The sequence below is a fragment of the Erythrolamprus reginae genome, chromosome 2 (assembly GCF_031021105.1).
Source record: "Erythrolamprus reginae isolate rEryReg1 chromosome 2, rEryReg1.hap1, whole genome shotgun sequence".
Lineage (NCBI taxonomy): Eukaryota > Metazoa > Chordata > Lepidosauria > Squamata > Dipsadidae > Erythrolamprus > Erythrolamprus reginae.
In genome coordinates this window covers 13496969-13523724 of record NC_091951.1, presented here as the reverse complement: position 1 = coordinate 13523724, position 26756 = coordinate 13496969, and the positions used below count along the sequence as shown (strand labels likewise).

Here is a 26756-nt window from a genome sequence, read left to right as displayed (position 1 = left end):
GCAGTCGGGGGCGTTTGGTTAGAAGCAGGTTGGCGACGGGACCGCCGAAGCGATGGAGCCGCCTTGGGGGCTCCTCTGGCTTCTCCTGGCCGCCGCTTCCTGCCTTCTGGAGGGCAAACGCAGTGAGTACCGTCACCCGTGGCGTATGTAGTTGGAGGGGCGCAACTAGCTGAAACTCGGGTCAGGAGAAGCTGGGTAGGTGGGTCACAAGGTCGTCAGGATACGGCCGGGGGGGGGGGGGCTGACAACCTGCGATCGGATTCCAGTTCTTGACTTATTTTGTGTCCCAACGGAAATCCCTGAAGGTGGCAGTACAGTAGAAAAGTAAAGTAGACCAGGGGTCCACTCCTCAACCCTTTGGACCTCAGGGACCACCAAGGTCATAATTTTAAATCCCACGGACCCTAATTCATAAGTTTAAGTCCCGCTGGCCATTAATAAGATTTTTTATTTTTTAAAAAAAATACATTTGTAAAATAATGATCAGAGAACTTCCATTATATTAATATGAAATGCACCCATTTAACATAACAAAATTATAAATGTGTATTTAATTATAGCAGAATCTTTAAAGGTTGTTTAATCGTAACAAAATTATTAAGGGTACAGTAATTATTACAAAATAATTGACTCTTATTTGATGGTGGCTTGCTGATGTCGTTGGGAAAGTCAGTCCCATGATCCAGAGCTATAGCTATTGTCCCTTCCCTTTCCTCTCCTTCCCCTTTCCCTTATCTTTCGCTTTCTTTTCTTCTTCCTGGACTTGATTAATTGCACTCGGACATTATTATTATTATTATTATTATTATTATTATTATTATTATTATTTATTAGATTTGTATGCCACCCCTCTCCGTAGACTCGTGACATATGGGTGGATGGATGGATAGTTAGATAGATAGATAGATAGATAGATAGATAGATAGATAGATAGATAGATAGATAGATAGATAGATAGATAGATAGATAGATAGATAGATAGAAAGATAGATAGATAGATAGATAGATAGATAATTGCCTTCTTTTTTATTAAAAGAAATTAATAATAAAAACAAAACCTATTACTATTATTACTATCTTCTCTTTTTCCATCCCTGTCTCCTCCCCCCTTGTGTGTGTGTGTGTATGTGAACTCTTGAACCATTTCCAATAACAGGTGAGGACTATTGGAACTGGTTCAAGAGTTCACACACACACACCAGGCTGGGGTTTTTTTTCTCTGTTATTATTTGGGTGCTTTTTACCATATGCTTTAAATCAAGTCATTTATCTCTTTCTCTCTCCCCTTCTTGCTCTCTCTCTCTCTCTCTTTCTTACTTTCTCTCTCCCTCTCTTTCTTTCTCGCTCTGTCTGTTGCTCTCTCTCTCTCACTCTTTCTCTCTCGTTTTCTTTCTCTCTCTATTGCTTTCTCTCTCTCTCACTCTTTCTATCTCTCTTGCTTTCTTTCTCTCTCTTGTTCTCTCTCTTGCTATCTCTCTCTCTCCACTCTTTCTCTCTCTCTCTCTTTCTCACTTACTTTCTCTCTCCCTCTCTCTTTCCATCTTGCTCTGTCCGTTGCTCTCTCTCTGTCAGCGAGGGGGCTGCGAGACCGCTTTCTCCGAGCGCTTCGGGAACACCTGCCCTGCCTCTACTGCAGCCCCCTTGCTGAAAGCTCGGGACAAAAGCGCTCCCACAGAAGGGGCTGCGAGAGGGGTGGGGTGGGCATTCCCAAAGCACGCAGAGAAAACCCTCTCGCAGCCCCCTAGCTGGGAGCGCGGATGAGGAGGAGGAGAAACCGCAGCCGCCACTGCCGCGGGAGAAGTCGCACCCTAAGGTGGGAGGCGGAGAAAGCCGGAGAGGGGGCGGATTGGGCGGGCGGAGAGCAGCGGTGTGAGGCCACAGGTGCGAGGGGGCCGGAGGCACCGTGGTGAGGTGGGGGCGGCCGTGGCTCCATGGCTGGCAGGGGGATGGGGAGCACGCGCGGTGCCTCCGCACTTTCGTCGCTCCCTGCCCCCAACTCCAATGCCCGGCTCCTTGCGCGCTCTTGGAAAAGGGTGCGCGGGGGATATTTGGGGGGGCACGCATGCACGCACGCACAGCTTACAGGGAACAGTGCTTGCGGCTGTTATGATGTGTAACATCAAATATTTAACATTTTTCTCATACAAATTACTAATAATTCCTAATAGAACGAACTCTGCTGTACATTCAATTCTTAACGTCTTGCAAATCGGACAATCTTATCCTTGGTTTCTTCCTTTGCCAAATAAATTTGGAAACCAGTTTATTGAATTCTGAGAAAAATTTAAAGTCTAATTTTATGGGAATTGTTCGAAATAGGAAAAGAAATTTTGGAAGAATGCTCATCTTGATAATCGATATTCTTCCTGTCAATGACAATTGTAATTTGCTCAATTTTTCTAGATCCATTTTTGTTTGATTTACTAAATTTGTATAATTATCTTCTTTTATCGGTGAGCATCTATTAGTTAAGTTAATCCCTAAGTATTTAATTTTCTTGGTACTTTTAACCTCCAATTTGTTTTCCAATTCTTTTTGTTTCATTGCCATTTTTTTAGTTAAAAATTTGGGTTTTGTTTATTAATTTTCAGTCTTGCGAATTCACCGTATTCTATCTTTGCAATAAATGATTGTCCTGTTTCTAATGCGTCTGCTACAAAGAACACTAAATCATCCTCATAGGCCTGAATTTTATATTCTTCCCTTTTTACTTTTGTTCCCTTGATGTTACTATTTTGCGAATTCTGTTTAAAAGGGTTTCCAGTGTTAGGACAAAGAGCAGAGGTGACAATGGACATCCCTGTTTGACACCTTTATTTATTTTAAGTGGTTCAGTCATTTCAGTATAAATAATTGCCCTGGCTTTCTGGGAAGTATATATTTTTTTCACTAATTGCTTGAATTTATCAGTGAATTTCATTTTTTGGATTAATTTTATAATGTATTCCCAATTTACGTTATCAAATGCCTTTTGCGCATCCAGAATGATCAAGGCAGCCTGTCTTTCTGGATGCGCTTCATTTATTCAATAATATCTAAAACAATTCTAGTGTTGTTCCTGATGTGTCGCATTGGTAAGAATACATTCTGATCAATGTGGATAGTTTTGTTTAAAAAAAAAATTAAGCCTTTCGGCAATGATTGACATAAGAATTTTGTAATTGACATTCAGTAATGCAATTGGCCTGTAATCACTAATTTGAGTTATATTGGCACCTTCTTTCATTATCGTAATGATAGTCTTGTTCTACTCTACTCTGTCTGTATACTGTAATTTTCTACTACTCCTCTATTATCAACTCTCCTATTCCTCTACTCTCCTACTAAATACTAGAATAGAACAGAATTCAATTCAATTCTTTATTGGCCAAGTGTGATTGGACACACTTGGTTCTGTTCTGGTCCTTTGCCATTTTAATTGCTGCCCTGTGGGACACATTTAAGCACCCCGCAGGCCAGATCTGACACACAGGCCTTGAATTTGACACCCCTGGACTGTAGCAGAGCCAGAACTGAAGATTGCATTCCAAAATTTCCTGGCTAACTTTCCCCAAACAGTTCTCCGCCTGTGGCCCCTGCTTGTCCAATTATATCCAAATAAATTGTTTTTGCAACGGTCTTGCATTCTTCTCTCAGGGCAACGACCTTGAAGACTGAGCGTCTCTGAGTGGCCCGCTTCTTCCTGATTCCCTCCCTCCAGAGTTCCTGGCAGGCTGAATGCGAAGCTCAAACCTATTATGGCAGCTCTTGACAGTCCCTTATCACACCTCATGCTGCAACTCCTGTGGAGTCTCAGTCTGCAGCCCATTTCCAAGCGCCAGCCCAACTCCACCCTGTACTTGTTTCTCCCTAGGCTCCGTCCCCCACGGCATCCGGGTGACCTACTCTTCTGCAACTGAGGATTGTCCGGGGCTGCCATTCTTCTCCGCTGAAGGTTACGTGGACGATCAGCTCATCATTCGCTATGAAAGCCACACCAAGAAGATGCATCCTTGGGTAGACTGGTTAAATACACTGGAGAAGGAAGAACCCAAATTCTACCAGAGGTACCTCTCGATTTTGCGAAATGACCAGGAGGACTTTCAGGAGAACGTGCACATGCTCCAGAAACTCTATAACCAAAGTGGAGGTGAGTGAGCAGTGAGCGGAAAGTGGATGCTATCCTGCAAAAAGAAGGCAATGGAGGGAAAAGCTCCATTTTTTTACGGTTCTTCCTGCCTTCTTCATCAATTGGCTCAATAAGCTGGTTGCCAAAGCCCTTCCTTCCTCCCTCCCTCCTTGCTGCTCTTTGCCTCCCCTCTTCCCATTGCATTATAAGAAATAATTCCCTTTTTACCTGCTTTCTGTGGCCGTAAGTGGTTGTGGAAAAATGGGTTTTATTTATTTTATTTATTTATTTATTCATTTGTCCAATACACAAATACACAGGAAGAAAAATAGACATGTAGTAATATATATAAGGGTAAAGTGAACTTAGAGGAGAGGATATATGAAAGAAAGAAAATATATATGATAAGTGAGGGAAAAGAAAGACAATTGGACAGGGGACGAAAGGCACACCAGTGCACTTGTGTACGCCCCTTACTGGCCTCTTAGGAACCTGGAGAGGTCAATCGTGGAGAGTCTAAGGGAGAAATGTTGGGGGTTAGGGGTTGACACAATTGAGTCTGGCAATGAGTTCCACGCTTCGATAACTCTATTGTTGAAATCATATTTTTTACAGTCAAGTTTGGAGCGGTTCGTATTAAGTTTGAATCTGTTGCGTGCTCTTGTGTTGTTGCGGTTGAAGCTGAAGTAGTCATTGTCCGGTAGGACGTTGCAGCATATGATCTTGAGGGCAATACTCAAATCGTGTTTTAGGCGCCGTAGTTCTAGGCTTTCTAGGCCCAGGATTGTTAGTCTATTTTCCTAGGATATTCTGTTTCGAGTGGAGGAGTGAAGGGCTCTTCTGGTGAAATATCTTTGGACATTTTCAAGGGTGTTGATGTCTGAGATGTGGTATGGGTTCCAGACAGATGAGCAGTAGTCTAGGATGGGTCTGGCAAAAGTTTTGTAGGCTCTTGTGAGTAGTGTGAGATTGCCTGAGCAGAAGCTGCGTAGGATCAGGTTAACAACTCTAGAAGCTTTTTTGGCGATATTGTTGCAGTGGGCTTTAGCACTTAGGTCATTCGATATTAGTATTCCAAGGTCTTTTACTGAGTGTGGGTTAGCAGTGAGAGATTGTTTATTCAGTTCGTATGTGCGGTTTGGATTCTTTTTGCCGATGTGGAGGGTAGAGCATTTGTTGGTTGATATTTGAAGTTGCCAGGTGTTAGACCAGTCTGAAACAAAGTCCAGGTCTTTTTGTGTGTGAATTATTTGAAAGTGATTTCAGGAAAGGCAACCTTGCTCCAGTGCCAGGATATTTGGGCCTCCCAAGTAATCCTGTCTTAATTAAGGAATCTTGGACTCTGAAATAATTGTAGCTCAGGTTTTAGATTTTGGCAGTGGTTTGTTCTGCAAGCTTATTTTGAATCTTGGACTCTGCATGAAGAATTTCCCAGCCTCGCGTGGTCTCCACGATTGACCTCTCCAGGTTCCTAAGAGGCCAGTAAGGGGCGTATATAAGTGCACTGATGTGCCTATCGTCCCCTGTCCAATTGTCTTCCCTTATCTTAAATATCATACATATTCTCCCCTTATCTATCTATCTATCTATCTATCTATCTATCTATCTATCTATCTATCTATCTATCTATCTATCTATCTATTATATATATATATATCATATGTATTCTCTCCTTATCTCTTATATCATATATATTCTCTCCCTCCCATCTACTTCTCTTCTTTTTACTTTCTATCGTTATATATATTACTTGATGTCTATTCTCTTCCATATGTATTGTATATTGGACAAAGAATAAATAAAATAAAATAAATAAAATAAAATAATGTACCCATCACAAATCAAACTCTAAAGCATTGCTCTTCAAATAACTAATTTATCATCTTGGCACTACTAGTGAAAAGCCAGTACTAAAGTTCCCGGACTTTTCACCCCGATATAAATTTCAGTTTCTCAAGTTTCCAAACAACTATCACATTGTCCAACCAAGATGTGAGTTGGATGCTCAGAGACATCTCTCCTTCTCTTTCTCTGGTCAACCAGACGTTGAAATGTGGTTGATTCATCAGTTAGGAATTCAGTTTTGACTGAAAGCTTCATCTCCTCTTCAGTGCAAACTGTGTCAGGCAGAATGCAGGTCAGAATGCCCAAGGATACAAACAATCCAAAGATGGATTCCTTCCGGTTGGCACTGGTTTCTCCAAACCTGTAGCAAACCGCTGGTGGTAATATCATGATGGTGTTAGGGAATAGGTTCGGTCAGTTGCCGATCTGTGGCTGCTGCCCTCTTTTTATCTTTAAAAAAAAAAATCCAGATTTTTTTTCTGGATTTTTAAAAAAAAATCCAGATTTTTTAAAAAAAATTCTGCACATGCATTGCCATCTTATTTTTGAGTTTTTTTCTCTGAATTTTTTTTTGCCACCGCACACGGGTATAATTGCAAATGGCCGTGAGGCATGGTCACACAGTGCAAGAGAAAGCGAACGGGCAGCGAGATAAATTAGAATCCACCTTTGAAACAATCCAACACCCCAATCAAATTCAGGCTTGATAGAAACATAGAAGACTGACGGCAGAAAAAGACCTCATGGTCCATCTAGTCTGCCCTTATACTATTTCCTGTATTTCATCTTACAATGGATATATGTTTATCCCAGGCATGTTTAAATTCAGTTACTGTGGATTTACCAACCACGTCTGCTGGAAGTTTGTTCCAAGGATCTACTACTCTTTCAGTGAAATAATATTTTCTCACGTTGCTTTCGATCTTTCCCCCAACTAACTTCAGATTGTGTCCCCTTGTTCTTGTGTTCACTTTCCTATTAAAAACACTTCCCTCCTGAACCTTATTTTGTTTATTGATACATAATAAATAAACAAATAAATACATACTAGCGAGATGATATATTACGTAGAAAATACTGTAAGAAGACGTATAAGTATAAAATGTGATGGACACCGGTGATGATTTGTGGAAATGTACAAGATTCATTTGGTCTTCTTTTTAATGTTTTTCCTTTTTTTGAAAATTAATAAATAAACTTGGCAGAGAAAAAATAAATTCAGCCTTGACACCTCATTTATAGTGACTTCCTTCTTAGTGAGTGTTGTGGTTGGCTCTAAGCCAGCTCCTGCCCCAAGGACTGTGGGTGTGGATGTGGGTGAATCCTTCCAGTGTCAGAGGCCTGTTTTACTGCCGACTGTTTCAGACAGCGAAGCATCGGAAGCAGGGGGTGACTGAAATGGGACCCTCAGAGGGGGTCATGGCAGACAGCCAAATAGGGAGCAATTCATCCTCCTCCTTATCTTCACTGGACTCAGATGAAGAAGCATTCATTGACGTACGCAGCCGCAAGGCAATGACTAGGAAAGAGAAGCTGCGGAAATACTTCAGCAGATAAGGGAGTTTCACCTGTGGTTGGGTGTGGTTCAACTAATTGGGGCTGCCGTTAAATTGGCAGCGTTTTGGCTTCCGAGTGTGGAAGTTTATCCGTTCAGTGACATTGGAAGTGGCTTTCGTCCCAGGATTCTCCAAGGACTCTCTTTGCTTTGATACCAGGACTCTGAACTTAAACCACAGTCAAACGTGTGAGTTTGAAAACGTTAGAAGGAGAGTGGCTTTGACATCTTCACAGCTACTTGTTAATTGCTTTTTGTTTGTTTATTGTTTTTCACCGCATTCAAGTCTGTTACTTTGAAGGTGAGCCCTTTGACTACCAAAAGGGTGTTTTGCTTCTACTTTGCTTTGGATAAAGACAGTGTTCTTGCCTTTTCACGTGTGTGTGTCTACTTTGTCTACCTTTGCAATTAATTGCCAGGAGCCGGCAGAATAGTGAGGCGGAGTCTTACAGATCCCAAAATTCTGTCTTGAGCTTGGCTGGTCCCCAAGATCTCTTCCTATAATCCTCGTCTTCCTTACTTTCTCATCTTAGCAGTCACAGAATCCGGAGCCCCTGCAAGAAGTGGATTTCCCCGATCTCCCAAGAGAGATCTTTTCCTCCTTCACTCTGGGGGTGTTTCTTTCAGGGTATCACATCGTCCAGATGATCATCACCTGTGAAGTATGGGAAGACGGGACCAAGAGCGGACGCTGGCAATACGGCTACGACGGGAGGCATTTCCTCAAGTACGACATGGGGACTTCCACCTGGTACACAGCTGACAAGATAGCCCTGGGAATCAAGTTGGAATGGGAGAATGAAACCGACTTCATGCACCGCTTCACAGGCTTCCTGGAGAGCACTTGCCCGGATTGGCTGGAGAAGAACGACCATTATGGATCGAACTCATCCTTGAGGAAAGGTACAGAGAAATGCCCAGGGAGAAAAGCGTCTAGACAGCTTTCCTGGAGACCAGTAGGGTGGGGATAATATGGATCTCTGGAGGCAGTTGGTTCCAAAGCGATGGAGCTGCCATAGAAAAGGCCCTTCCCCGAGGTCCTGCCAGATGACATTGTTTGGTGGACGGGACCTGGAGAAGGCCGACTATTATTGGTCATAGGGAAGTATGAGGTAGAAGGTGGTTCCGTAAATGCAGTGTTCCCTCGATTTTCGCGGGTTCGAACTTCACGAAAAGTCTATACCACGGTTTTTCAAAAATATTAATTAAAAAATACTTTGTGGTTTTTTCCCCTATACCACGGTTTTTCCCGCCCGATGATGTCATATGTCATCGCCAAACTTTCGCCTAAAGTTTATTTTAAAATAAACTTTAATAAATAAACATGGTGAGTAATAATCTAAATGGTTGCTAAGGGAATGGGAAATTGTAATTTAGGGGTTTAAAGTGTTAAGGGAAGGCTTGGGATACTATTCATAGCCAAAAATAGTGTATTTACTTCCGCATCTCTACTTTGCGGAAATTCGACTTTTGCGGGCGGTCTCTGAACGCATCCCCCGCGAAAATTGAGGGAACACTGTAGTCTGGTCCTGAGCTATGTAGGGTTTTAAAAGTAATAACTAACACTTTGAATTGCGTTCAGAGGGCAACTGGCAACAAATGCAGTCAGCGGAGAGTTGGAGTATTATGAGTGTATCTCGGCACACCCACTATGGCTCGTGCGGTTTACTTTGAACCAGCTGGAGTTTCCGAACGCTTTTCAAGGGTAGCCCCAAGTAGTGCACGTTGCAATAGTCAAGACGTGTGGTGATGAGGGCATGAGTGACTGTATGAAGTGCCTTCTGGTCTAGGTAGGGATGCAACCCGTGCATACGACGCCTAAAACACGATCTGAGTATTGCCCACAAGATCATATGCTGCAATGTCTTACCAGTCAATGACTACTTCAGCTTCAACCGCAACAACACAAGAGCACGCAACAGATTCAAACTTAATACGAACCGCGCCAAACTTGACTGTAAAAAATATGATTTCAACAATCGAGTTATCGAAGCTTGGAACTCATTACCGGACTCAATTGTGTCAACCCCTAACCCCCAACATTTCTCCCTTAGACTCTCCACGATTGTCCTCTCCAGGTTCCTAAGAGGCCAGTAAGGGACATACATAAGTGCACTGGTATGCCTTTCGTCCCCTGTCCAATTGTCTTTCCTTTCTTTCACCTATCTTATATATTCTCTTCCTTTCATATATCCTCGCCTCTAAGTTCACTTTCACCCTCTTTTATATTATCACATGTCTATCTTTCTTCCTATTTATTTGTGTATTGGACAAATGAATAAATAAATAAATGAATAAATAAATAAATAAATAAATAAATAAATAAATAAATAAGAAGGACTTGTGCAAAGGCCCCCCTAGCCACAGCTGAAGGATGTTGATCTAGCCTCAGCTGTGAATCTAGGAGTACACCCAAGTTGCAAACCCTATCTGAGAGGGTTATTTCTCCCCCCACCCCGTCCCCAGCGCCAAAGACAAACAGATGGTAGAGTCTTTAGGAGGCAGAACCCACAGCCACTCAGTCTTGTCTGAGTTGAGCTGGACTCCCATCCAGACCCTCACGGCTTCAAGGCACCAGCACATCACATCCACCACTTCACTGAATCGACACGGGTGTAAATGTAAACAATAGGGCTGCCCTGGGAACAGCGAAATACCATCCGGTGGTGCCTCTACCAGTGAAAAGGAGCTCAGGAACACAGCCCTCACAACCTCCATTTTCATGGCAGAGGGTTGCAGGAGACTGTTGCAGCCGAAAATGGTGCTCATGAGCCCATTTTCACTGGCAAAGAGTGTGAAAATGGTTACAAATTACTTTGTTCGGTGCTGCTGTATCTTTGGTCACTAAATGAACAGTTTTAAGTCGAGAACTACCTGCATTTAAATAAAGAGTTTTTCTGTTTTTCTGGCTGAAAGAAACTGTTCAAAGCAACTTGGATCTATTGGGTCACACCTAGTTTATTTATTGTTAGAGTTGAAAGGGACCATGCAGGTCATCAAGTCCAACCCCCTGCCTGAGCAGGAATCCTAAAGCACCCCAGCCAAATGGCAGTCCAATCTCCTCTTGAAAGTGTCCAGAGTTTGGGAGTTCATAACCTTACTTCTAGGTTGAATCTCTCCTTGGTCAGCTTCCAGCCATGGTTCCTTGTCCAGCCCTCTGGTGCTCTGGAGAATAGAGTGACCCCCTCCCTCTGTGGCAACCCCTCATATACCTGTACAGTGATCCCTCGATCTTGATCTTCGCGAAACGCTATATCGCGATTTTTTCACCCGATGACGTCACTCCCTTCCTTTCTCATCTTTCTTTCTCTCTCTCTTTCTCTATCTTGCTTCTTCCTCTCTCACACTCTCTTCCTCCCTCTCTCATCTCTTTCTTTCCTTCTCTCTCTTTCCCTATCTCTCCCCCTCTTGCTCTCGAGCGGCGGGCGGCACCCAGGGAAGGTTCCTTCGGCCGCCCAGCAGCTGATCTGCTCGGCAGCGCAGTAGCAGCGAGGAGCCGAAGATGGGGTTTCCCCTTTGCGTGGGCAACGGGGAAACCCCATCTTCGGCTCCTCGCTGCTACTGCGCTGCCGAGCAGATCAGCTGCTGAGCGGCTGGGTCTTCCCCCCGCCCACACAAAGGGCGCCAAGAATAATGCCGCCGGTGCGGGTGTTTTAAAAGGTCGCAGCCGGCCTGGGGGGCTTGCCAGCACCCCCCCGCACCCCGAACCCGGGTGCGGGGGGGTGCTGGCAAGCCCCCCAGGCCGGCTGCGACCTTTTAAAACACCCGCGCCGCTTCCCAGCTGAGTCCTGAAGCCAAACGCCAAAGGCGAACTTCCGCATTTGGCTTCAGGACTCAGCTGGGAAGCGGCGGCTGTTTTAAAAGGTCGGCCGCCATGGGCGGCGGGGAACGCAAACTCCACCATCTACGCATGCGCGGCCATAGAAAAAGGACGCGCATGCGCAGATGGTGTTTTACTTCCGCACCGCTACATCGCGAGAAATCGATTATCGCGAGGGGTCTTGGAACAGAACCCTCGCGATAATCGAGGGATCACTGTATACAGCTATCATGTCCCCTCTGGCCCTCCTTTTCTCAAGGCTGTAGTTACATAGAAACATAGAAGACTGACAGCAGAAAAAGACCTCATGGTCCATCTAGTCTGCCCTTATACTATTTCCTGTGTTTTATCTTAGGATGGATATATGTTTATCCCAGGCATGTTTAAATTCATTTACTATGGATTTACCAACCACGTCTGCTGGAAGTTTGTTCCAAGGATCTACTACTCTTTCAGTGAAATATTTCCTCACGTTGCTTTTGATCTTTCCCCCAACTAACTTCAGATTGTGCCCCCTTGTTCTTGTGTTCACTTTCCTATTAAAAACACTTCCCTCCTGAACCTTATTTAACCCTTTAACATATTTAAATGTTTCGATCATGTCCCCCCTTTTCCTTCTGTCCTCCAGACTATACAGATTGAGTTCATTAAGTCTTTCCTGATACGTTTTATGCTTAAGACCTTCCACCATTCTTGTAGCCCGACTTTGGACCCGTTCAATTTTGTCAATATCTTTTTGTAGGTGAGGTCTCCAGAACTGAACACAGTATTCCAAATGTGGTCTCACCAGCGCTCTATATAAGGGTATCACAATCTCCCTCTTCCTGCTTGTTATACCTCTAGCTATGCAGCCAAGCATCTTACTTGTTTTCCCTACCGCCCGACCATACTGCTCACCCATTTTGAGACTGTCAGAAATCACTACCCCTAAATCCTTCTCTTCTGAAGTTTTTGCTAACACAGAACTGCCAATGCAATACTCAGATTGAGGATTCCTTTTCCCCAATCTGAGTATTGCATTGCATAGTTCTGGTTGCATGTGTGATAGCAATAGCGCTTAGACTTATATACTGCTTCACAGTGCTTTTACAACCCTCTCTAAGTGGTTTACAGAGTCAGCATATATTGCCCTCGACAATCTGGGTCCTCATTTTACCCACCTCAGAAGGATGGAAGGCTTAGTCAACCTTGAGCCTGGCATGATTTGAACTTCCAAATTGCCGGCAGTAGGCAGGCAGCAGAAGTAGTTTGCAGTACAACGCTCTAACCACTGTGCCACCATGGCTCACGATGCACAAATCATGATGATTTCAAGGGAGGCTCAGTTTTGATCATAACCCCCTTTTTTTCTCCCCAGAGCCTCCAATGGTGAAGATGAGCAGCAGGACGGAGCCCGAGGATGGGATGGAAATTCACATCTGCGAACCTTATGGCTTCTACCCCAGGGAGATTGATGCCTTCTGGATGAGGGACGGGGAGGTCTGGCTGCAGGACACCTTCCATAAGTCTGTGGCCCCCAATGCGGATGGGACCTACCACTACTGGCTCAGCATCCGCATCGACCCCAAAGAGAGGGACCGCTATCGGTGCCATGTGGAACACGACGGTCTGCCGGAGCCTCTGGATCTGGCCCTGAAGGGTGAGAAAGGCTGCAGGGTGGGAAAGGGTGGCCTTTTTTTTCTGACGGGAAGATTGTGGAAAAATAATAGTGCCCAGATGGGACTTTATTTTACCATTGTTTCCTTTTATGGTTTGCCGACGCTCAGATAAACCTATCTGCGTATAAGCCCAGCCATTGAATAGTTTACCATACCATTCCATGAAAAATGTTCTAAGTGTGGGATAAGCTGACTCAAATTTATTAGGATATTTGGGTTAAAAATGTGAGGATCACCTTGTCCGTGGATGAGTTTATCTGCTTGTCACAGGACGTATGACTGCAATTGAACCCAAAATTTCCCTGGCTGGGCAAGTGAGTGTTGCCCCACTTAATGACCATTCTTGCTGCAGTTGCTCAGTGAATCACTACAATTACTACAGTTGTTAAGTGTTCTGCCGGGCTCTCTGGTAGGAGCCTCCCGAAAATTCAAGTGTACAAATTTCAGACACACACACGTTTGAAAATTCAAAACCATGTTCTTTATCACAAAATTCAAAATAAACTAAGCACTCTTTTTGTATTGCAAAGAGCACTCTTCCCCAAAACAATCTTTGAAAAGTGTTCGGAAACTTCAGATCGTGCAGAATGCAGCTGCGAGAGCAATCATGGGCTTTCCCAAAAATGCCCATATAACACCAACACTCCGCAGTCTGCATTGGTTGCCGATTAGTTTCTGGTCACAATTCAAAGTGTTAGTTATCACCTATAAAGCCCTTCATGGCACTGGACCAGATTATCTCAGGGACCGCCTTCTGCTGCACGAATCCTAGCGACCAGTTAGGTCCCACAGAGTGGGCCTTCTCCGGGTCCCGTCAACTAAACAATGTCGTTTGGCGGGGCCCAGGGGAAGAGCCTTCTCTGTGACGGCCCCGGCCCTCTGGAATCAACTCCCCCCGGAGATTAGAATTGCCCCCACCCTCCTCGCCTTTCGTAAGTTCCTTAAAACCCACCTCTGCCATCAGGCATGGGGGAACTGAGATACTCTTTCCCCCTAGGCCTTTACAATTTATGCATGGTAGGTTTGTTTGTAGGTATGATTGGTTTTAAAATAAGGGTTTTTTAGTTGTTGTAGTATTGGATTTACATGCTGTTTTTATTATTGTTGTTAGCCGCCCCGAGTCTACGGAGAGGGGCGGCATATAAATAAATAAATAAATAAACCTGGTAGTCTGTACAATTCCCTTAATCAGTCCTTAAGTGCTTAGCTTGCAGCTGTGAAGAAACGTCACAGCCCTTCTTCTTCCACGAAGTGAAACACACAAACACTTTGCTCTGCTTTGGTTTCAAAGTCGTGAAAAATCAACAAACAAAGTCCAGAAACAGCAAGGCAATCCTGAAGAACAACGATCAGATAATCTTCCACACGCTGCTATTTATATCAGCAGCACTAATTACTGGAGCCCCATCCAAACACAGGTGGCCTCTCTTATCTCCTGTAATATGTCCTCAATTGGTTTCTTCTTATCGGTCGCTGGGATTCATGCAGCAGAAGACGGTCCCGAAGGTATTCTGGCCCGATGCAATGATACTGTCCACGGGGCGCTTAGATCTCGCCCACAGCATGCTTAGATCTGGCCTATGGAGCCATCATGGCAACAGCGAAGTACCAGCCCACAATGCCTCTATCGGTGAAAACGGAGCCTGGGAGGATTGCCTGTGGCCCACCTAAGCTCCATTTTCACTGTCAGTTGCAGGAGGCTGTCACAGCTCAAAACGAAGCTCAGGAGCTCATTTCCACTGGTAGAATGTCCGGGCCCCCACAGGCACCCACGAAATGAGGGATGTCAAGCTGGCCACCCCCACTTTGGCCACCCACATCTCGGCCTCCCAAGGTCCATGAGAAAATTTTGGTGATCTACAGAAAAAATATTTACATTTTCATATTGCACCAAATACTATTTATCTTCTTTTTTTATATTAGTGGTCTGCGGGACTTAAAGTTACTAATTTAGTGGTCCCCGAGGTCCGAAAGGTTGGTGATTGCTGGTGTAGACTGTAGAATGTGAGGAATAAAAATTTGGGCATTTCCTATGACATATAGACACCTGACATTTCTTAACTTGGAGACCTTTTTGCCCAATAAGCAGATATTTGTTGGTCCCCATTGAGTGATTTACTCTTTTTCTCAATCCAGTTCCACAATCCAGGTCCAACCTGTGGTATATCATCGGTGGTGTTGTGGCTGGCGTTATCGTAGTGTGTGCAATTGTTGGGATCAGGATATTTCTCAGTAAGTATCCTTTTCTGGGTGGTTGAAAGAAGATGGGGCGATTTATTTATTTATTTATTTGATTGATTGATTGATTGATTGATTGATTTTTATGCCGCCCTTCTCCTTAGACTCAGGGCGGCTTACAACATGTTAGCAATAGCACTTTTTAACATATTGCCCCCACAATCCGGGTCCTCATTTTACCCACCTCGGAAGGATGGAAGGCCGAGTCAACCTTGAGCCGGTGATGAGATTTGAACCGCTGACCTTCAGATCTACAGTCAGCTTCAGTGGCCTGCAGTACAGCACTCTACCTGCTGCGCCACCCCGATTCCTGCAATGTGTCTCCCTTCAGGGTTACCTAGCTTGTTTGCTTACTTCCTGCTTGCATGTTTGTTTATTCGTTTATTTATTACCTGCCTTTATTCTTTTCACAAATAACTCAAGGCAGTAAACATATCCAACACACCTCCCTCCTATTTCCCCCCACCCACACACACACATCAACAACCCTGTGAAGGGGGTTGGGCTGAGAAAAAGTGACTGACTTGAAATCATCTAGCAGACTGTCAGGGTCCAGGTGAGACTTCAGCTCATGTTTGGTCGTCTGCTTTCTATCCTGGTGACTTAACCACTGGACCAAACTGCCTCTTCCTCTTCTCTTTCTCCTTCTCCTCCTCTTCTCCTCCCTCCTCCTCTTCTTCTGTTTCTCCTCATTCCTTCTCCTCCTCTTCTCCTTCTCCCTCCTTCACATTCCTCCTTCTTCTCATTCTTCCTTCCTCCACGTCCTCTCCTCCTCCCTCTTCCTCCTCTTCTTTTCTTTCTCCTCATTCCTCCTCTTGCTCCTCTTCTTTCTTTTTCCTATTTTTCTTTTTCATCTGCTCCCTCCTTCCTTGTTTTTCCGGCCCTCTTGTGGGAGCATCTGAGATCTCAGCCTCTTGCTGGAACTCCAGCCTTAATTCATTTGAGTCACAGGTTCAGACAGCCCAGTCTCCTTCTGCGTTGGGCAGGGGCACCACAGAACTGCCTCTTTCGAAGGCTTCGGTCAAAGAGAAGGGTTTCCATGAAAATGTTCTTGTTTATTTATTTATTTTGTTAGAGTTATATTCTTCAGATCATGCAGAATGCAGCTGCGAGAGCTATCGTGGGCTTTCCTAAATATGCCCATGTTTGTTTGGTTTTTTAAATTTCTTTATTAAGTTTTCACATATAATTCAACTCACACATTATTCTGTTTTACAGATTATAGACCATCTCTAGCAACATTCTTATAATAGATTTTTACCTGTTGCATTCCATTGTATACATTATATTTCATGCTTTTATGTTCTAATATTTATTACATTCACTAAATGATAAATAAAACTTTTTACAAGGTAACTGTAGATTATTTCAATGTTGCTTCATATTAAATTATTTCTATATTCTCTTTTGAACCCATTCATGCCATTTTTGCCATGTTCATTTAGATTCCATGATTTTGTTTCCCTTGATTGAGTTAGTAAGTTCGTCCATCTCTACGCATGTATATATCTTATCTATAATTAAGTTTTCCGTTGGGGTCTGGTCATTTTTCCAGAATTGTGCTATCGCAGTTCTTGTTGCAGTGTTTATATGTGTTGTAAGAAGCATTGTTTGTTTTGAGTAGTGTTTTCTCCAAATTCCTAATAGCATAGCTTCCGGGGTAAATTCTATTTCCTCTTTTGTAATATGCTCATGTTACACCAACACTCCGCAGTCTGCATTGGTTGTCGATCGGATTCCGGTCACAATTCAAAGTGTTGGTTATGACCTATAAAGCCCTTCATGGCACCAGACCAGTATATCTCTGGGACCGCCTTCCGCCGCACGAATCTCAGCGACCAGTTAGATCCCACAGAGTTGGCCTTCTCCGGGTTCCGTTGACTAAACAATGCCTTCTCTGTGGCGGCCCCGACCCTCTGGAACCAAGTCCCCCCAGAGATCAGAGTTGCCCCCACCCTCCATGCCTTTCGTAAGCTCCTTAAAACCTACCTCTGTCGTCAGGCATGGGGGAACTGAGATATTCTCCTCCCCCTAGGCTTACAAAAAAAATTTATGCATGGTATGTCTGTATGTATGATTGGTTTATTAAATTAGGGTTTTTAAATTACGTAACTTAAATATTAGATTTGTTTATATTGTCTTATTATTGTTGATAGCCGCCCCGAGTCTACGGAGAGGGGCGGCATACAAATCAAATCAAATCAAATCAAATCAAATAAATAAATATATATACAGTAAACCCTCGAGTTTCGCGTCCTCAAGTATCGCGAAAGGGCTATTTCGCGAGTTTTCAACCCGGAAGTAAACTCCACCATCTGCGCATGCGTGCCCTTCCACGCATGCGTAGATGGTGGAGTTTCCCCGCCGGGCAGAGGCTTCCCTGGGTCTTCCCCCTTCCCCCAGAGGCTTCCCTGGGACACCCCAGCTCTGCTCCCCAGCTGGGAAGCGGCCCCAGCAACAGCGTGGGCGGGCGGGCGGTGCCCGCGCGCTTGGGGACATCCCAGCTCCGCTCCCCAGCTGGGAAGCGGATCTAGGGAGTCCCCACCGCGCGCGCGTTGCTGGGGAAAGCGCGTGCGCTTGGGGACATCCCAACTTCGCTCCCCAGCTGGGAAGCGGATCTAGGGAGTCCCCACCGCGCGCGCTTGGGGACATCCCAGCTTCGCTCCCCAGCTGGGAAGCGGATCTAGGGAGTCCCCACCGCGCGCGCGTTGCTGGGGAAAGCGCGCGCGCTTGGGGACATCCCAGCTTCGCTCCCCAGCTGGGAAGCGGATCTAGGGAGTCCCCACCGCGCGCGCGTTGCTGGGGAAAGCGCGCGCGCTTGGGGACATCCCAGCTTCGCTCCCCAGCTGGGAAGCGGATCTAGGGAGTCCCCACCGCGCGCGCGTTGCTGGGGAAAGCGCGCGCGCTTGGGGACATCCCAGCTTCGCTCCCCATCTGGGAAGCGGATCTAGGGAGTCCCCACCGCGCGCGCGTTGCTGGGGAAAGCGCGCGCGCTTGGGGACATCCCAGCTCCGCTCCCCAGCTGGGAAGCGGAGCTAGGGAGTCCCCAAGCGCGCGCGCACCCCAGGCGCGAACAACGGGGTGGGCGGGCGAAGGGCGGGCGGCAGTGGAAGCAAAAACACCATCTGCGCACGCGCAGATGGTGTTTTTACTTCCGCACCGCTACTTCGCTAAAAATCGATCATCGCGTGGGGTCCTGGAACGGAACCCTCGCGATGATCGAGGGTTCACTGTACATATATATAAATAAGGAGCTGTGATGTTCCTTCAATACACCAGGGTGATTCGACACAAAAATATGTAACCCTTCCCTGGTGCAGAGCTATTGGATACTGTAGCCTAGAGGATAATTCTCTGCCTTACAAGGCAAAGGTTGCAAGTTCAAGTCCCAGTGGGTATGGCTAGCTGATGAGGCCAAAATAAGGCCGAAATAGATCTATCCTAGTCTCCCTTAATTTTCAAATTCAGCAAAAAAACCAAAACAAAACGAAAACATGTGACATATATATATACATACATACATACATACATACATACATACATACATACATACATTCACCCTTCTCACAGATTCGGGGCAGCTTCCTCTCCCTGTTGCTGCTTCTTCTGCTGTTTTCCCCATTTCACTTCCATCCAGGGGAATGACCCATTAATCACAGATCAATCCAGGGTTACATTTGTATCAAAGCAAATATCCTGGGAGTCTTCCCCCTGGGTGCTTGGATGATATTTGGTTGGCCTGTTTCCATGCATTGAGTGAAACTGACATGCTTTAGATTGAGATTGAGTCCTTGGAGAGGAGCGGCATACAAATCTAATAAATTATTATTAATTATTATTATTATTATTATTATTATTATTATTTAGTTCCTGGTGCATCAGTAATGTCTTTCGGTTGGATCCAAGAAGTGTGCTATTCTCTATTGCTGGTCCTCTTTTTGGAACTAGGACAACACACACACCCCACGCCTATATTTTCTCCCAGGCCTTGGGAGCCTCTTTTCAGGCACCAGCTTTTGTGATGTGTATCAGAATTTGTTGCATGAAAATCAATTCCAGAAGCACACACAAATGATTCATTCAACTGGATTCATTAACTTCTTTATAAACATAGTAATATAATATATATATATTTACAATACCATTAGCAGAGTTCTTCTTGGTTGTAGCAATAGTTAAAGGTAAAACACAAGCAGCTTCTAGTTCAGAGAGTACAGAGCGCAGAGTGGACTTGGAGCCCTGTCCAGCCTTAAGCTTAAGTTTTTAGTTTCGATTCTCTGCACAGACTCAAAAGTACTTCACTCCCATTGGCTGACGTAGTTGCTATGCCTTATTCATTGGCTGAGCTTGTTACCACTGGCTATTTCAGTCATGAGTATTCTAACAATAAGCATCTTTTGAAATGGGGTTCAGGACATTTTGCGGCAAACTCGCCATGGCCAACTTACTGTGGAACAACTCACCATGGCCTTGTTACCACTGGCTCCCTCAGTCATGAATATTCTAACAGTATGCATCTTTTTGAATGGGGTCCAGGAGAACTTGCTGAGGCTCAACTCTCCATGGCCAACTTCCTGCTGGACAAGAGTTAGAATAAAATTTGTTATGGATTGTTTCATTGTATGCTGTGAGCCGCCCCGAGTCTACGGAGAGGGGTGGCATACAAATCTAATAAATAAATAAATAAAATAAATAAATAAAATCAAAGAAATGGAGGAATAGAATCATTAAAGAAAGGATGTTGAGGGAGGGACAAAATGAAAGGTGAACGGCAAAAACTAAAATTATTTTTAAATTATTTTAAGTAATGAAATTCAGCTGTTGAATTTTCCTGTTGCTGGTTGGCCATGGCAAGTTATCCCGCAAGCGAGTTGGCCAAGGTGAATTGACTCTGGCAAGATGGCTGTGCCGAGTTGGCTGTAACAAGTTGTCCCATTCCGTTCAAAATGAGCTCCCTGTCTTTCGTAAACTACTCAAGACTCATTTATACCGCCAGGCATGGGGGAGTTGAGATATTCCTTCCCCCTAGGCCATTACAAGTTATGCATGGTATGTCTGTGTGTATGTTTGGTTTTATAATAAGGGTTTTTAGTTGTTTTATTATTGGATTGTCACATGCTGTTTTTATCATTGTTGTTAGCCACCCCGAGTCTACAGAGAGGGGCGGCATACAAATCCAATAAATTATTATTATTATTATTATTATTATTATTATTATTATTATTATTATTATTATGTCTTCCAGTCATTGATCGGCTTCTGTTGTGGTTTTCTCCTCTAACAAGGCTTTTTTCCTCTTCTTATCTCTCTTTATACAACCTAGAATTCAAGAAAGGAGTTGATGAGCAAAGGAATGACCCTTGTGAGTAAATTATTACCAAATGTTTTGATTTTTTAATGTTTTGCATCTGAGAATCAAGACAGGCTGTGAGTTGAGAGCAAACCCTAGCAAAGATGTCAATGAGAATGATGGGCAGGTGGAGTAGGTGGACAGTCCAGATTCAAAATTTTCTGAGGGACATAAAATTATTACGGGCTGCTTGGAGCCCCCCAGGTAGGTTTCTTTGTTTATTAGATTTTTATTGCACCTTTATGTTCTGTCGGGCTCTCTGGTAGACTCCTCCCAAAAATTCACAGGTACGAATTTCAGACACACACACGTTTGAAAATTCAAAACAATGTTCTTTATAATGAAAATTCACTTAAAATAAGCCCTCTTTTGGTATAGCAAAGAGCACTCATCTCCAACCAAACTGGTAATTTGTACAAGTCCCTTATCAGTTCTGTGATACTTAGCTTGCAGCTGTGAGGCAATTCACAGTCCTTCTTTCACAAAGTGAAACACACTTTGCTCTGGTTTAGTTTCAAAGCGGGGAAAAATCAGTGCACAAAAAGTCAAAGTCAGTAAAGCAGTCACGAAACACAACGATCAGATAATCCTCCACAATGGCCAAACCCACAGGCTGCTATTTATAGCAGCCTCACTAATTACCACAGCCCCACCCAACCACAGGTGGCCTCATTTTCTTTGATAATAATCTTTCAGTTGTTGTTGCCTATGCATCGCTCTCCGCATGCGTGGCTGTATCATTAACTCTTGTTCTGAATCCAAGGAGGAGCTAGATAATTGATCTCCTTCTGAGCTGTCTGCCACACTCTCCTTCTCCCTGTCATTCATTATATTAATAACAATAATAAAATTAAAATTAAGGAGAAGGAAGAAACAGAATATTTTTGGCATGGGATTTGTTTTACCAATAGTTAACTAACAGAAACATAAGTTAGAAACTGAAAGGTTTAAGAGAATTATTAATTATATAAGGGTTTATTAAAATGGTTAAGCAAATACTATTATTACGTGATTGTTATTAATACAGTATAATGAATATCATTGCTATTATTACCATTTTTTATTTCTCAAAACACACTGTCTATGTAGACATCGGATTTTTTATAGTTAATTAAATATATATATTATATATACACTGCTCAAAAAAATGAAGGGAACACTCAAAGAACACATCCTAGATCTGAATGAATGAAATATTCTCATTGAATACTTGTTCTGTACAAAGTTGAATGCGCATAACAGCATGTGGAAATGATTGTCCATCAGTGTTGCTTCCTAAGTGGACAGTTTGATTTCACAGAAGTTTGATTTACTTGGAGTTATTTTTGTGTTGCTTAAATGTTCCCTTTTTTTGAGCAGTATATAAAACTTGAGCATGACATTGGCCGCTGTTCCTTTTCTGGTGTCCTGTGAATTTCAATTAAATAAATTTGGGGACACAGAATTTAGTTTGGTTCCTGGTAACTGTAGTGTCAAAGAAGGCTTCTTGATCTCCTTTAACAGATTAGAAGGTACCTTGCAGGTCATCTAGTCCAACCCCCTGTCCAAGCAGAAGATCTTACATCTGCCACTACCGAGGATCGAACTCACAACCTCCTGATTGTGAGGCAAGAGCTCCACCTCTAGGCTTAGTTGAAGCTCTCCAAGATGATTTCAGTCATCTTAGCCTTCTCTTCATCTTTTTGTTTTCCCCTACAGGTACAAGTTCACTTATGACCAATTGTTGAGTAATCGTTTGAAGATAGAATGGACCTCCTCAGGGATACTTAAAACTTGCATTTATGGGTGTTTGCAACTTCTTGCAGTCACAGGACCATGTTTTACGATGCTTTTGTCAAAAAGCCAGCATTTTTCAGCAAAACCAGCCCTTAGTGAACAAGTTGTAAAATTGGGTTGGCCAACGGTAGGGCGACCTTGTTTTTACGATCATCAAGACGATGGACAGTAGTCTCAATTATGATCATAAATGGAAAACTCCCTCCCCCTCCATCCGAGAGGTTCTCGGCAGTCTCTGAGTTTACTGTCAGAAAACCGCACACCTTACTAACACTGATGACGTTACCTAGTCAGGTATTGAAATGTCTGCAGGAAAACAAGCAAGCTCTGACAGCACCAAGGACTCCTTATTTCAAATATGCAACTAGTGATGCAACTATTCTCCTTTATTGGTATGTTTTGTTTTATTCCACCGCCTAAATGAAACTCATGTTTGTTGTGAGCTGGGGGACAACCGATCCCAAGGAGAAAGTCAAGGTCCATCCGAGTTGATCAGAACAAATTCTAGTTTAAAGTCACAGTGGTGCAACCTTTTTTAAAAAAATATATATATATTTTTATTAAATTTTATTACAACAAACAAACAAAAAAAATACTTAAAGAAAAAGTGCCCAACACCAATAAAACCCCACCACCATTTAGGGGGTTAAATTATTTGCAATAAGTTTCAATTTCTTCCTTAGCTCCGGTTTACATTTCTTTACATACAAAAAGTGTCTCAGTTCCCCCATGCCTGATGACACAGGTGGGTCTTAAGGAGCTTACGGAGCTTACATTGTCGTCATAAATTCTACTTAAGATATAATTTTTCACCTTATTCCATCGTGCCATCAGCTTCTCCAATTTATTTTCATCAAAGTTATTTAATCTTATTTCCATAATTTCGAAGTGGATGTGGTCCACCTTGTACCAGTACTAATTCTGGATTGTCCATTTATTGCTATCCTTCCACCCTAATACCACTACTGCTTGAGCGCATTCCAAAGCTGCTGTTTTGATTTCTTTAAATTCTCGTAATTCCCCATATTTAACTAGTGTTGCTAATTCTTTCGTGATTATCCAATTAATGTTTAGCATATTGTTAATTTCATTCTGTACTTCCTTCCAAAATTTTTGAACTTCAACGCATTCCCAGAGCATATGCATAAAAACTCCTTTTATTTGGCAACCATGCCAGCAATATCCTTTCCTCTGGAAGTGTGCTAGTTTTACTGGCATGAAATACCATTTATGTAAAAATTTTCCTTCTCATCTCTCTAATTCTTGTAACCTTGACTGACCAAAATGGACCTCAGACTACTGGGTTGTCATCACCCAGGATCAAAACTAGATTTATTTCATGGAGACCAATAAGGATCAAATAATAGATTTAAGAAGGAGAAAAGGAGTTTGGGAAAAGAGTAGACAGCGAGATGAGAAGAAAAGGAAAAAAAAGATAAGAAAAAGAAAAAAGATAAGCTAAAGAAGTGGGGATGGAGAAAATACAAATATAAAAAGGAAAGAGTAGAAAAATTAAAAGACAATGGATGGTGGGGTTTAGAACACCACAGACTGTCTTTGCCGTTTCGTTTCTTTTATCCCTAAAAGCATTAAATTAGATTTGAATAATGATAAGAAGATGAATTGTTTAGGTTTGATATACTGTATATAATGAATTTAATTGTTGGGTTATAATGCAATATGTTTCTTTTTCTTCATTTCAATACAATATAAAATTATATGTTGGAGGGATGAATAGATGATGAATAGTGGAGACATTAGTTTTCTCTTTTTGTTGCACCTTTTGGATTAAATGAATACACAGTAGAAGTAACTTCCACTTAAAGAATTTGGTTAAAGGTAAAACTGAATGGCTATTATGTGAAACTATAAAGGACTAATTGATTCAAAATTCAAAGAAAGATTCTGGGAGAATTTTTTTATTTTGTTTTCTTTTTCTGCCATTATTATAATCTAATTCCTTATTAATTATTCCGTTAAAATCCCCTAACAGACAAATATTATCAGTAGCATGATCACTAATAATAGTTTGCAGTTTTTTGTAAAAATTTTCCTGTCCTTCGTTCGGGGCGTATATGTTGATTAGCGTTATTATTTCTTGTTCTTTTTGGATTTCGACTATTAAAATTCTACCTTCAGTATCTTTATATTTTAGTTTAGCTTGTATATTTGAATTAATATAACAAATTACTCCTCTCTTTTTTTCTTGTGCTAAAGATGAGAATAGATTCCCTAGTTCATTCCTTTTAAGCAGATGTTCAAATTTATTTTTAATGTGTACCTCTTGCATGGCAATTATATCTACATTCAACTTGGCTAATTTATTTAAAGTTTTATTTCTTTTATTCGGCGAATTCAGGCCATTTATATTAATTGAATAGAGTTCAATTCCCCAGTTTGTCATCCTTTGTGGAGCTAAATTTGAGTTATTTATATTTGGGTCTAGTTGCCCTTGTACTTCTAGTATCTTTTGGTAAGTCTGTGTAGCCATCTTTACCATTGATTCAAAACTGATACAAAAATAGAGTGAATTTTGATGCTAATGATGTGATCTATATAATTATTATAGAAGTCTGACGGCAGAAAAAGACCTCATGGTCCATCTAGTCTGCCCTTGTACTATTTTCTGTATTTTATCTTAGGATGGATATATGTTTATCCCAGGCATGTTTAAATTCAGTTACTGTGGATTTATCTACCATGTCTGCTGGAAGTTTGTTCCAAGGATCTACTACTCTTTCAGTAAAATAATATTTTCTCATGTTGCTTTTGATCTTTCCCCCAACTAAATTCAGATTGTGTCCCCTTGTTCTTGTGTTCACTTTCCTATTAAAAACACTTCCCTCCTGGACCTTATTTAACCCTTTAATATATTTAAATGTTTCGATCACGTCCCCCCTTTTCCTCCTGTCCTCCAGACTATACAGATTGAGTTCATTAAGTCTTTCCTGATACGTTTTATGCTTAAGACCTTCCACCATTCTTGTAGCCCGTCTTTGGACCCATTCAATTTTGTCAATATCTTTTTGTAGGTGAGGTCTCCAGAACTGAACACAGTATTCCAAATGGGGTCTCACCAGCGCTCTATACAGCGGGATCACAATCTCCCTCTTTCTGCTTGTTATACCTCTAGCTATGCAGCCAAGCATCCTACTTGCTTTCCCTACCGCCTGACTGCACTGCTCACCCATTTTGAGACTGTCAGAAATCACTACCCTAAATCCTTTTCTTCTGAAGTATTTGCTAACACAGAACTGCCAATACAATACTCAGATTGAGGATTTCTTTTCCCCAAGTGCATTATTTTACATTTGGAAACATTAAACTGCAGTTTCCATTGCTTTGACCATTTATCTAGTAAAGCTAAATCATTTACCATATTACAGACGCCTCCAGGAATATCAACCCTATTGCACACTTTAGAGTCATCGGCAAATAGGCAAACCTTCCCTACCAAACCTTCCCCTATGTCACTCACAAACATATTAAAAAGAATAGGACCCAGAACAGACCCTTGTGGCACACCGCTTGTAACCTGACTCTGCTCAGAATACTCGCCGTTAACAATAACTCTCTGATGTCTATGCTTCAGCCAGCTGCAAATCCATTGAACTATCCAGGGATTAAGTCCAATCTTCACTAATTTATATATCAGCTCTTTATGTGGAACTGTATCAAAGGCTTTGCTGAAGTCCAGGTAGGCAATATCCATGGCACCACCTTCATCCAACACCTTTGTGACATAGTCAAAGAAATCAATGAGATTAGTCTGACATGATTTGCCTTCAGTAAAGCCATGCTGATTTGGGTCCAATAAGTTTTTATTTTTTAGGTGCTGATTTATCCTCTCTTTGAGTAGAGTCTCCATCATTTTAACTACAACTGATGTCAAGCTAACTGGCCTGTAGTTACCAGCTTCTTCTCTACTGCCCTTCTTGTGGATAGGCACAACACTGGCCATTCTCCAATCCTCAGGAACTTCTCCTGTTAACAGGGATTGGTTAAACAAATCAGTCAGGGGGGTAGCAAGGACAGATCTGAGTTCTTTAAGAACTCTGGGGTGGATGCCATCTGGACCCATTGCCTTATTTATCTTTATGATATTATGATATTATGTTAAGAGTTCTGCTTTATTTTTATATAGGATAGATACTAATAGAGGAAGAAATAGATAAACAACAAGTTCGTTAATGCACTTGCCCAATACAATTTAAGCTTAACTTAGCAAACTCTGTGAAGTGAATCTTAAGGTTTGAGACAAGACCAAGAGGTGACAAATGAAGAAAAGTTAGGAGAAGCTTCTGGGCTCAGATGTAAATCCAGTCTGGTTGCCTCCAAGTTTTAACATTTAGAACAGTATTTTTCAATCTTAGAACTTTAAGATGTGTGGTCTTCCTTTCCCAGAA

General features: G+C 42.6%; 1 protein-coding gene across 2 annotated transcripts; it reads left to right on the top strand.

Moving 5' to 3' along the window:
- Window positions 1–24495, top strand: LOC139158326 (class I histocompatibility antigen, F10 alpha chain-like). 2 transcript variants are annotated; one of them, XM_070735628.1, is made up of 7 exons: window positions 1–122; window positions 3854–4129; window positions 8136–8411; window positions 12686–12967; window positions 15123–15218; window positions 20548–20586; window positions 22273–24495. In XM_070735628.1, exons 1-7 carry the CDS (start codon window positions 53–55, stop codon window positions 22299–22301), a joined length of 1068 nt encoding a protein of 355 aa, XP_070591729.1. In that variant the 5' UTR covers window positions 1–52; the 3' UTR covers window positions 22302–24495. The 2 variants fall into 2 exon arrangements, with proteins under 2 accessions (XP_070591729.1, XP_070591731.1); XM_070735630.1 differs by lacking the exons at window positions 20548–20586; window positions 22273–24495 and adding an exon at window positions 16443–16520 and having other exon boundaries at window positions 13–122.
- The last annotated feature ends 2261 nt before the right edge of the window (window positions 24496–26756 follow it).